At 38.8% G+C, this 13,556-nt stretch overlaps 1 protein-coding gene across 1 annotated transcript; it reads right to left on the bottom strand.

The window, feature by feature from the left end:
- Positions 1 to 986: 986 nt before the first annotated feature.
- Positions 987 to 6,811, bottom strand: insig1 (insulin induced gene 1). The gene is made up of 6 exons (XM_084747099.1): positions 6,713 to 6,811; positions 6,123 to 6,468; positions 5,646 to 5,993; positions 3,282 to 3,406; positions 2,843 to 3,009; positions 987 to 1,213 (listed from the first exon to the last, which is right to left on the bottom strand). The coding sequence occupies exons 2-6, from the start codon at positions 6,178 to 6,180 to the stop codon at positions 1,072 to 1,074; spliced, it is 840 nt and encodes a 279-aa protein (XP_084603225.1). The 5' UTR covers positions 6,181 to 6,468; positions 6,713 to 6,811; the 3' UTR covers positions 987 to 1,071.
- Between the last annotated feature and the right edge of the window lie 6,745 nt (positions 6,812 to 13,556).

Below are 13,556 nucleotides of genomic sequence, written 5' to 3'. Positions count from 1 at the left end.
TATGGGTTTTAAAGAATTATGACAAAGACATGTACTGTGCAGGACATTTTACAATGAAAAATAACTTGTCATTGTTGGACTAACTATGTAATGATGTCGATCTCAGGGGTCTGCAACCTTCACTCTCAAAAGAGCCATTTTTGGCCACAAAAAAAAACAGAGAGAAAAAATCTGTCTGGAGCTGCAACTATTAAATTCTCTATTTTCCTTTGAGACTTTTCTTTTTTTAGATTTAGCTTTCACAGTGAACCTACAGAGACTCAATACAGACTACCGGCAAAATTTAAAGGAAGAGACGCAGAGTCGTAGACGTCGGCTATGACACATATTAAGTGTCAAAACATATATTTTCCTGTGATTATTCAGTGTATAGGCTACACAGTTTTACAACTGAAGAATGTAATAATCACTTTAGGCCTACAACAATGATAAATGAAAATTTAATTGTTATTAATTTCCATATAATTTGTTGTCAGGGAGCCACTGGAGAGAGGCGAAATAGCCGCAGGTTGCTCAGCCCTGGTCTGTCTCAACTACAGACTTACAAAATCTTCATGTTTACATAAATTACTCCTTCAACGCAGAGTGAGGTGACTTTTATTTCGCGGGTACAGACTTCACTTTATGCTGTTGAGTGTAAATCCTGAAATATCCTCCCGATCACAACTGATTTTTACACTGAGATCTAAGACCGACTTTCCCTCTTTGAAAAGAAATGGACTATTTACAACAGCCAAACGGATACTACTGAGACAGTGGAGGAAGAAACACCCGCCCCATTACAAAGACTTGTCTACAACAACAACAATGGCACAGTTGGCTGCTTATGAGAGAGCGACGTTCTCTCTGCTGGATAAACTTAATCAATATGTGTTCACATGGAGCAGTTGGTCAACTTGATAATCCAGTGCCATCAACAGACCGCTGTGCTTTTCCTTTTTTAAATGTGTCATATTTAGTGTAAATGATTCTCCAATTAAGTGAATTGATCCCTGTCTGTCTTATTTCTGTGTTTAAACATTCAGTGAAATGTTCATTACAAAAAAAGAGAATGAAATACATCTTCGACCCTTAAATTATAGGATTACATATTAGAAATTGTTGCAGACTCACCATAGCAAGTTGCCGTCCGATGTTTCCCACAGTAACACCTCCTGAGAAGAATATACAGGGGAGCCAGGAGCGTACGTACAAGAAGTCTGGAGACGTATACCTGAAAAAGAGAAAATACAAATCGTTCTTCGTAATGTAGATCAGGTTTAGTGATGCTTTTCTGTCTCTGATCCTGACCTCTGACCTCTTCAGATGGGTTAAAATAAGCAGCATTTCCTTCCAAAGCTAAATAAGATGTCGCACAACGGCATGTCACAGAATAAGAAAGACCCTTAAAGACAACCCTGAAGACAGATCTCTGCGAGGGGAAAACATACAAAACCTGTCATGCTTGAAAAAATAATTACCTCCCCTCGTTCTTCCCTCTCTGTTTCTACCTTGTAAAGTCGGCACAAGCTGCCGCTGCCTTTTGAACCTCTTACAGTGAGCATCAGTCCCTTTTCTCAGCTGTGTGTTTTTGATGATGTGCCACTGATGCCGGTAGGAGGGCCTGTTAATTGGGCTCCCAGAGACAAGGGGACTTCCCAAAATATAACTGGATACCTCAAGCGTTATGTGTCACGTCTTTTTATGATGGAATCATACAGGTGGGAGTATTTCCAGGCACTTTATCTACTTCATTCATGCCAGGGCAGGACGGGGTTTACTCTCACAGATATATCGTTAACAGTTAACCCGGTAACAGAGTGTTTATTGTGGGTGTAATGTGAAACCAGGAATTTAACCAGGAATCAAAAGATGACAAAGAACTGGAGATTACTCATTCGAGACGGTAGAGGTGCACAACAATGTCATTATCTGTGTCTGTATTTGGACAGAAGACCAGAAGTGGGCGAGGTTAAAGTTAAAGCAAAAGAAAATTTTATGCTTTCTCCTTAACTGATAAAAATATCTATAACTGGCATTAATATTTTTAATACTCTTTATTTATTAGCTTTTAGTCCATTCCAGTAGTTACTTCAAAAAAAAGTAAAGAAACATAGGTATCAAACAATAAAGGAAGAACTATAATAATAACATTAACAGTAACAGTGATATTTCTGGTTAAGAACTTGAATAATGTGTGTGAGGAAAAAAGTTTAGAGAATACAAATGCATGTTTCATTCTCATTTTTTTCTCATTTCAGTATTAAGGTTAAGTTTGCTTATCCAACAAGTGGTAAGCATCAGACTAAACAATATCGAATGAAGGGTAATCATCTTCATTTTTAATCTGTTATATTCATTATGGCAATTTATCGATTAATGATTACTCTTTTACATCCCTACTGGAAGTCTTCTTAAGTCAGACAAATGTTTAATTTTCTAACCTGAAATTCATTGGCAATGCAACTAATTTAATATTGACATAAAATTAATAATGAAATATATTTCTACATCCTCACACTGTACTTTTCATCTCTTTCTCTATTTATTTTTGTTAATCTAAGTTTTATAAACTTAACCTCATGAAACTAAACAAAGAGAAAAGTAGTGAAGTAATAAAAACCCTTCAGTTGAAGGGAAGAATCTTAAATTGCAAAGATGCTTCGTTTATGTTTCTTGATAATATAATATCTATTAGAAAGTGGTTAGAAATTTAAAGTGGTACTTTGAACATCCCTGCATGTATTCAGATTTGGGTGCATCCCTTGCAGACAGCATCAGTGAAAACCTGGACAACTTTTGTCCCACTTGCGCTTCAACGCAGTGTTATTTTACAGAGGAATAAAGCTACTGGCTAACTTACTGGTAGACTCCGTTGTAGACCAGCAGCTGTGTGAACACAGTAGCTAGGAAGGCAGTGGTGATGCCCAAACCGAAGCCGCTCCTGGACCGGTCAAATGTCCACCACAGGCCCAAGGACAAGGCTGCCAGTGTTAGGGAGAGCTGGACGTTGTTGTCGATGTTTAGTTTCTGTGTTACGTGGCAGTTAAGGACAAAGTCAAACAGTATGACGCTAGCAAGGGATTAGTTCTTACTCAAATATTTGTGTGACCTGCGAGCTCCATCACTTCTTATGGGTAAAGCAGGACATCCAGTTGCTTTAGATGCCATCCAAACTAGAGACAGAGCAGTGCATTTTTCTCATATCATATTTTGACTATGATAAACTAGCTTCAGTGAAAGACAACGATGAAAAAAATCTGTTTATAAATCTACAAGGTGAGTTCTTTGAGAAAGGATACAACACTGGCGTGGTTGATGCCAACGAACACGGCGATGCACCTCATGACGCTGGCCCACTCCCTCTTGAACTTGTGTGGCTCTCCCAAATGGCTGTCGAGGCAGGGGTACAGCAGGCCGACAACAGCTGTGAAAAGGAACAAACAGACCCGAATTACACAAGATAAGCAGAAATTCTGTGAAACACCAGCGGGCAAATCCTGTCATGGAGCTGCTGTGTCGGATTATTCTATTTGCTGAACATGCGTTTCCATAATTAGGGACTCATTTAGACACCTGCATACATGAAAAACCCTTAAAAAAGAATAGATGTTTGTTGTTTAATTTTAAACCTCAACTTTTCTTTTACGTTGGCTGTGTGACTGTTCTTTTGATGTAATTCCTGGTTTTGTACGCCTACTCTTTATTGCCAGTAAAGTAAAAAGCCCAAGGTAATGTTGCTTGTTGTATCATCTCTCCAAAACCCAAAGAAATTCAGCTTACCATCATTTAAGACATGAGAAGCAGCAAATCCTCACAATTTCCAAGCTGGAATTAGGTATTGTTTAGCATTATTTCCTTTATTTTTTCTGATAATCGATCAACTGAAGAACTGACTAAGCATTTCAGCTTTGGAAATGATTCATCTACTTGTTGTTCAATCATTTAAATCATCATCGATGAATCATTTCGAGTCCTTTTTTTCCAGCAAAAATATACAAATTTCTGATTTTAGCTTCTCAAGTGTGAATATTTTCTAGTTTCTTTCATGCTGTATGTCAGTAAACTGAATATATTTGTACTGCGGACAAAAAAGACATTTGAGGACATCCTCTTGGGCATTTTTCCTTATTTTCTGACATTAAATGGACCAAACAACCAATCAACTAACAGAGAAAATGATCAATAGGTTAGTTCATAATGAAAATAAGTAGTTAGATAGTTGTAGACTGACATAAGAGAAAGACAAGCAGCAAATCTTCACAATTCAGAAGCTGAAATCAGGTTTAGTTTAGCATTTTTCTTTGATTTTTCTGTTGATCAAACAAATAAATAAATGACTAGTTGTTTAAGCTTTGGGAAGGATTATTCAACTTGTTGCTAAATCATTTATCAAACTAGAATACCAAACATTTGCTGGTTCCAGCTTCAAAAATGTGAGAATTTGCTGCTCTTGTTTGTTAAAAAACTAAAAAAAAAACTTTGGTCTGGACTGTTGGTTGGACAAAAAAGTAATTTGTAGACATCTTGTTGGGCTCTTTCATTGCTTTTACCCCAGTTTGAAAGTCCCACAAGTCAAGGCAATTAATCGGTTAATTGAAAAACATAATAATTTATAGTATCATGAAAAGGAATACAATAGTTACGTGCAGCAATAACTGAGACGACTCACAAAACATACCCAAAGTTCAGTGAAAACTAGGTACTGACTGAATATGAGGCACCTGGATTAAAAGATGAAGATCTTAAATAAACGAGTTCCTACATGACACTGAGAGACATTAAATGGGTCACAGACTAATGTCAACAGACAGTTAATACGTGTAGCTACACCTCCACTTCCATTTGTTTTCTGCCCTGCAGCACATGGGAGGAGGAGCCGACAATGTATGCTGTTATTTTTTTTTCTTTCCCGCTACTTCCTGGTTCCTGGCCTAAAGGTACCGCCCCCTCAGCTCACCCGTTATGACACGGACCAATGAGCAGTCAGCTCACCTCGTGTCCGGCTGTTGCGGCCAATCAGAGGCTGAGAATCGCTATCATCTGTACCAAGTCAGGTTTTTTTTTCATAACTGACTCTGCCAGACAAAACCATCAGGACAAGTATAGCCTGAGAGAGGAAGGATTGTATAATAGCTTACAAAAACAAGGCCGAATTATGATTCATTACCACATGACCATACAGAAGCTGATAGATGTGCCAATAATAGAAAAGTGTTGTTTCTAAGCCTTTAGTAGTTTAAAATTGCACTATTTTACTGCCTGTTTTGGTGTATGGTCTACATGGACCTCTGATGATTTTTTTCAGACATTTACGGCCCATAAATGACTGGTATATTGAATTTTAATGGCATAACAGTAGCTGACAGTTGTGACAATAATAGGAAAGTGTTGTTTTTGCCATATATAGTTAAAAACTGCACTATTTTGCTTCCAAGTTTGGTGTGTGATGGACATTAACCTCGTGTTTTCAGACTTTAAGCGCCTATAAATGATTGGCAATTTAAATTGAAAGAGATTATCATTTTGTCTTTATATGGAAAAGTCTACTGCATTGTAACTCCTCCCCTCTCTGAATTTCTTTGTCCCAAACTTAGAAGCAAACTATTATCAAACTATTTCTAACGCGCTAATTAACATTTTTCTTCATTATGTTGTCCACTCACCGGCTCCTGTGCCGCAGCACGGCGGGATCCACCAGGCAGACGAAAACAAAGTTGTCATCACCTCCTCGGGAAACAGGGTGACATTTCTTTGTATCTGCAGCAAGTTGAGCACCAGGGCGAGGAACGCTCCCACGGTGAAAAGGACCAGACCCCGGCGGATCAGGTTGGCCGTCCGCACGTCGTGCAGAGAGCCGTAGGCATTGCTGAGCACCGTGGCGATGATGGACATCATTTCTTCGGCTTTGGATGCTAACCAGTTTGCTCCAGATGAATGCTTGGTCTCGACCCTTGATGCACAAGAGCAGCTCCAACAGTGGTCCTCTAGTCTGGGCATTTGGCACTTTGGGGCTGCAGGAGATGGAAAAACAGACAAAACAGAAACATTTAGCTCACAAGTAGAGAGACACATTGTTGCAGGATGAAAGACCAGATTCTGCTACAACTAAATAAGTTGTGAGAAAAGACATCAGTCCTTACCTTGATCACCAGACGTCTTCAGTGTCTGGTCTAAAGAGAAACCTCCACTCCGGTTCATTCGCGCTCTGGGCAAATGATTAAACCAGGCTCGCGTAACAACAACGGCTGCAATCACGTTGTTTTGTTCACATCATAGTTAGCAGAGAGGGCAAAAAAAACACACAGTGCTACTCCATTCCACAGCACAGAGCTCATACCAGGGGCAAGAGCTTCCTCTGCAGAAAACAATCACAGCTGTGTCGGGTGAGAATCGGCAGCCAATCAGAGCGCGGCGGCTGATATGACGTGTCGCCACCCCACCGCCCCCTCGTCCGGAACAGACGCGCAAACCAGGAGGCTGGAGAGCCTGAAGTGAAAGTGGAAACAGAGAACTACTTTAAATGGAAGCAAAACAACTCTTCATATGAAGAGCATTTGGAGAGCTTTAAGGAAAGACAGGGATGCATTGTATTATAAGAGCAAAAATAGGGAAAATACAATAAAACTTGTCCAGTGACTCATAATAAACTCAGCACTGGAACCCACAGCTGGCTGTATAGATCCATAATGGGCCATTGTGAGAATATCATGAAAAGGAAGTGTGTGTTTACCAGAAAGCAGAAGTTATGCGTCTTATTCCTGCAGGCTGCACCTCCACAAACTATTCCAACCTCCTGTCTGCACAGCTACCTTTATATAGTCGGCCTTTAAAAAAATAGGATCAGTGGCACAGCTTTTTTTCTGATGTTGGTAAAAAGGTTGTTGAACTTTTGGTTATGATATAGAGGGTGTGTGCTCTGCCAGGAGGGGTGTGCAGGGAGGGAATGTAGGGCCTCTGCTTGTCAGTCAGAGATAATATAAGTGGATAAGGTTCATTCCCTGCGTGACACAGTCTTTTAAGGACCGACAACAACATGGAAACATGTTTTGCAAGAACCTATATGACCTAGCTGAGTGTATGTAGGGCAGTGCAAAAACAAACGTACGCCCACTGCATACGTGCAGCAAAAAACATACATTTGTAGGTGCGTGTTTTTCTTTTTTTCACTGTGCCTGAGGACGTGGACGTATAGGGGAACATAGTAAACACTGTGAAAACATGTTTAGCTCGGCTAGTGAGGTTATGTTATGTATGTCAACAGGATCACAGTAAAACTACGCAGCTCAAGGAAGCACAGAATTACAACCTTTTACTAACCAAAACCAAGTAGTTTTATTTCCTAAACTTAAACCTAACCAAACTACAACCCTTTTACACGTACACCGTGTGTGTAATGTCACATTAGTTATGTTACGTTGTTTGATAAGCCTGTTACTACCAATACTCTTCACCAGTAACCATGTCGTTTCAACAGATCCTCATCATTTCACTAACTCCAACTTGGTCAGCAACTTTAAACACAATGGATAATGAAAATACACAGGGACATCTGGCCATATATCATGGAAAAGCAGCATATTACACAACTCATTAGTTACTATTAGACAATGGTTAATGTTAGCATTTAACAACTGTTTTTCTAAGTGTTACACAACATGATAGGGAAGGAAAATTATTTCTGAAAAATCAATGGAAGAATTTGTTTATGCCTTTTCTATTGTATCACCTAACACTATCAAATGGTAACGTTAGCAAGGAAGTAGTTGAATGCTAATGTTAGCTCTAATGGTTGCTAGGCAGTCATTGTCATACATTTAACAACTTGCGAACGACACACAGCATTATGACATACAACCATTCAATAAGAGCATTTGACCATATTATCAGTGTGATGTCAGAGGAAAATGGCATTTAGTTGTTGTCTTATGGTAGCTAATGGGTTCTTATATGTTGTATTATTTTGAAATATGGCCTGATGCCTCTTTGGATTTTCACTATCAATTGTCTTTTCAGTTTCTTATCAATTTAGTGTTGGTAACATGATAATGATTTGTCAGATTTTGTACACAGTAGTGTGACATTATCCTTCTGAGTTCTGATAGCAGCATTTGATGGTCCCACTCAGAGTGTGACGTCAGAGGAAGATGGCCACTGTGTGATAATGGCAAGTGGCAAAATGAACGGAATTTCTTGCACATGTGCAAACCCGTTCTAATTAAAGTGAATGATCACTGAAACAAAACTCCTTGTTGTAAGTTTGCACTCTTTGACAGCCATTCTCATTATGAGATGAAACTGCATTGTTAAAACAGTGAGTTGAATGAACACTTACAGTTATTTATATTTAACAGCCACAAAGTTCCCGACTAAGTTAGATTTACTGAATATCAGCTTCTGGCACTTTGTAGAAAGTAATACCATGGATGAATCATCTTTTTCATGCAAATTGACTTGCAAAATGAAGTGATGCTTCATGAACAACAGTGAATTTGGTAAACAAAAACAGAGAGCATATCAATCAGATAGCATTTCTTTTCAATTGAGTTTAATTAAAAATCTTTTTTTTGGTGCAATTATCTGTGGCACTGATGTCTCAGGGTATTGTATTAATTGTTTTTTTTCCAGCAATTATGTGGTGATAAAATGCAGAAACAAAAATGAGTTCTGCACCAAATGAGGGTGTGATGTGGGGACTGGTTTCTGGTTGTCAACCAGTGTTCAGCTCCAAAGCCTGAAACCCAACTGCTGAATTTATCTCTTATTTTTATGGCTGATTTGATTTGCCGTGTTGAGGGAGACAATGCCCCAATTACTGAGAATATTGAAAGAAACATCCAATAACTATATTTATGAAAATAGAAACATTGCAGGCACAGCAGAGACTTTCAGCCATGCTAGCAGCATGGTTTGATTGCGATGACAGTCTATTAAATGGATTGCCATGAAATTCTGTACAGACTTTCATGTTCCCTAGAGGATGAATCCTAATGACTTTGGTGAACCTCCGGACTTTACTTCTAGCACCACCAATAGGTCAAAGCTGTCACATATCTAATGAAATATCTCATCATCTACCACACAGATTGCCATAAAATTCTGCATAGACATCCATTGTTCCTTCATGATGTATCCTAATGACTTTTATGATCCTCAACTTTTTCTTTACCACCACCATGAGGCCCATATTTGTCATTTTGAATAAAATGTGGTAGCAATATGTGGATATGAAGGAGTGTGAAATTTATTCATTGACATGGGAGTTAACCTGTGTGACCTTAACACTTGGCATGCTTTATTTTGGAGACTTAAAGATAAGGTGGGACCTTGGAGATGTTCCAGACTTCGCTGACAATAATAAATTAGAAACGGCATTGACCAAGAGTTACCCACATTGTCTCCTCCCAGGTGGTGTGATTCTACAGGACTGATGCCTTATAAAACTATGTGAGACGCAGTGATGTTTGACTTGTGGTATTTGACTGTGTTGATGCATGCACACATGTTATAAGATCTTCTTTGTTAAGAGATTTGTGTATATTTAGGTAAAAACAACGAAGGTAGGATTTTTTAGAAATGTATTTTATGTATGATACTTGTCTGTGTTATCAGCAATATACTGGGATACATCTTTCCAGATTTTGTGAGGACATTGCCAGAACAGGTGCAGCACTGAAAGAAATTATCTGACTTTATTATTTTATGAGGGGTTCAAACAAATCTAGACCAATAGGATACGACAGACAGGGTTTCTGTGTACTGTCTCACAGAGCAGGTAGCATGGCTGAAGACTTGTACCTACAGTACAAGCAGTGGTGGCAAAGGTAATGGAGGGGGAGCTACTCTCCTCTAAATGGTAAGTTACTAACCATGTCATCACATAATTTAAAAGATAGGCTAAAGGAGCTTTGTCAGTCCCACGAGAGCAGTTTCAGAATGAGTTTTTGAATGTTAGTATTACATATGGATATATAAGTCATCTTATAGGTATTACAGTTTCCAGACTGCACATTCAAATTGACTGAGTTTGAATTGGTTCCACTTGAATAGAATGAGAAAATGCCATTTTCTAAAATGGCAGTGATAACTGAATGCTTAAATATAAATGTCACAGCTGCACTCCACTGGAGCTGTTTCACTATTTTGTACCAAACAAGTCAAGCATGAAAGTATATTGAAGGTTGAAAAGTTTGCATTTGTCCCCCGTCTCATTTCTGAGTCGTGCTGGTGTGTGCAGAAGGCTTGAACAAATACGGCATGTCTTATTGGATGAGAAGACTGTCAAAGAGGAAATTCTGCTTTTTAACTGTCTGAACAGGTTTCTTTTTCTTCCTCTCTTATTTCTTAGCTTTTTTTAAAAGGACGCTTTGATAAAATTGCATACATCCTCACTCATGACCTCTTTCCAAACACGCTAAACCAACACTCAGACACATTCATGTTTCTGCAATCCGTAGATAATGACATCAGTCATATTTACTCTATCCTAATTTCAGTGGACCATGTGGTTAACACAGATAAATTGCCACATACTCACAGTTTCACAAAAGGGGAAAGGAGGTCAAAAAGAGTAGGGTGCATCTACGAGGAGCTCCCCAAGGCCCCAGACTACTACTACAGCACCCCAGTAATCCAGCAATAGTATTCTTTCTCTGCCTCAGGACAAAATGAGTATGTTGAAGGCTTGAGTCTGGGAAGAACTGCGTGTACGTTCCCCAAATGAATAAGTTTCTCTCTATGTAATTCTTGGCAATCCAGGTGCCTGAGGATAAAAGCCTACAGCAGTGAGTGTGTGTGTGAGGGGGTGTCAGTGTGTGTAAACCTGTCTTTGCTTCAGTGTGTGTGTGTGTTAATCGACTATGAAAAAGGGTCGCGTTTTATTTTGCAGTTTATCAATAAGGTGAAACAAGGTGTGCTTTGTAAATATGTTCTTTATTAGACAGTATTTGACCCTTATTATACTTTAGTAGAGGGTAATTAGGGACACATTACAGCAGTACTGTAGTGTAATCTTAAGTATGTCGTAAAATAATAATATATGATAAAATATTCCTCTACCTCTAAATTTTTGGCCTTTGCTTGTCAGATCTGGTTGCTTTTAAATTGGGAAATGGCAGATGGGTTATTTTATTTGTTTACAGTACAGTTCTGTTGTAATGACCTTCTAATAAAGTCTAAAGAGGTGGGAAATAATACACTTTAACTTACAGTACAGCTCTGTTGAAGACATATTCATAAAAGACAGAAAGCAACTTTAATAGTGGGAAATAGAGAGATCCATGCAGGAATTTAAGACTCCTAATTTAGCTTCTAGTGCCTCTACTGACAGTAACATGTGCATTAATGTGCAGGCTGAAATCACAAGTCTTATGTTGGCTAATGCGGGGCCATAATAACCATGACAATTACATATAGCAAATAGCTCCTAGCAACCAGCAGAGCTGGCGCTGGCGTCAAGGAGGTCTCAGCCACATCAGAAGATAAAGCAGGATGCTACGACACTTCAAATGAATAGCAGATCAAGCGTGTCATAGATTATGCTGTTAGACTGGGAGGGATTGAATTATAGCTAAAGGAAAAGCCTGCTGGAACAGCTGGTAAATTGATCTATCAAACTCGAGCTTGACAATTTCTTTCCTCAGTCCTGTGTGAAATTATGAAGGGAAACATCCTAATCCATCCTCTTGGATAGTTGATTATGGTGAAAACGGCTTCATCCTGTTTATTCCTTCTAGTTCAGGTGTCAAAATCATTGCATTTATTCCTTCTTAAAGTGCTAAGATACTGCACGTTTAGCGGACCCATCAAAAAAATATGTTATTTTCATGTAAATGCGCCACAGGTAATTGCAGCATCCATCGTTTTTTGGTTAATAATCCACAGTTCGCTTAAAATTCTCCAACCCGATCTTCTTCCTTTGTCCAATACTACTGCTTCAATGCATTCTGGGTACTCTGGATACACACAACCTTTTCAATAGCTCTCTCTCCCTGTGCCATGAAAGATGAAAGGGGATTCTGGGGTATAGAGTGTATCAAGCAGCTTAACAAAGGGTGCCATAAAGGCCCTGACTCTACAGCCTGAGGGCGTGGCACCAGGATGCAATCTCCCAGCCCCTTTGTTCTTTACCGTTCGGCTCCGAAATTGTTTCAGAGCAGCTCACCTTTTTTTTCATAGCCAGATCCTACACTTATACTCCTGCACAGCATGCTTATTTTCTGGGTGTATTACACCATAACAGAAGGAACATGCCGGGCTTTAAGGGATGGTAAACATATCCTGAATCAGAGCCACAAACCAAACAAACTCTGCTTTTCAGTGAATAAAAATGTTTCTATCTCAGAGACAGAGACTTGCATTCAGTGTGGTTGTTTAAAGGAGCTGCCGAGAGTTAAATGAGAAGATTAACCCTCATCCTACCAACCTATACAAGAACTACCGACAAAGAAAAATAAACTACTGTAAGAAACAACCATCCAAATATTAGCTTATTTCTTCTCAAAACACTATTACTTAAATAATTAATGTCATCTTAAAAAAATATTCAAGTAATTCCAAGTAACACTTTTTCATTTTACCTGTCTTTCAATGCAAAAGTAGATCATGTATGTCAAAATAAGGGTTGAATAAAAGTAATTCAGATTTAGATTATTAAATTTGTACACCATGTAAAATAAACCTGTGAACACCACACGCTACATGCCGTTATAGCTCACAATTTGGCTCATGCTACGCTCAGGGCATACTGACATGTGACAGACGGAGCAAGCACAGTGCCCCTATCCCCTTGATAGCGTGTGATACTTAAAATTAAGACCCACGGCAAACATGAACTCAATAAATAATTCTAGCTATTAAAACTGCATAGACAGAATTGAATGTTTTTGACTGGGGCTCCCCAAGACACCAGTCCACTGGCATTTTTAAAAAGTACAAATTAAAACAAAAACAGAAAACAACTGATTGTAAAAGTCAGGATAAATTGGAATAGCCTTTGGTTACACAGCAGGAACCGGGGGGAAACATTTAGTCTGGCTCTGTTCAAAGGAACAACAACAAAATCTGCCTATCAGCACGTCTAAAGCTCACAAATTAAACACACAATAAGTAAATTCTGAAATTAGGGATCTCTCTCACATTAAAACAATAACGAAAGACATAGCTTGGTGATTTAGTGAAATGGTGTGTTTTCTTCGCTTTTATACATCCACCATTACCAGTGAAAATCTATCTGATGTGACTGAGGCAGAAAACAGATCAGAAAGATCTTTATTGTCACTATACTCAGGTAATGAAATTATGAATGGCTTCTTTCCATGCAGACAGACTAGAGCTAAGACGTCAAAAGAAGGAAAAAAGAGAGAGAGCCAAGCTGCTGCATCCAGCAGCGTCCATGTTCATGGACTAAGTAATAAAGTTTTATTCACATTACATTTGTTTGTTCACTTACATTACTTACATTTTAATTTTGTTCATTTCAGACAAAGCCAGGCTAGCTGTTTCCCCCATTTCTAGTCTTTAGCTAAGCTTACTGGATGCAACTTTAAAGGCCAAGAGTGGTCTAACTCTCTCCAAAA

This window comes from Lutjanus erythropterus, chromosome 21, assembly GCF_056507025.1.
Source record: "Lutjanus erythropterus isolate fLutEry1 chromosome 21, fLutEry1.hap2, whole genome shotgun sequence".
Classification (NCBI taxonomy): domain Eukaryota; kingdom Metazoa; phylum Chordata; class Actinopteri; order Lutjaniformes; family Lutjanidae; genus Lutjanus; species Lutjanus erythropterus.
Note: the sequence above shows the minus strand (reverse complement) of the source record. Positions and strands in the feature narration are given on the sequence as shown.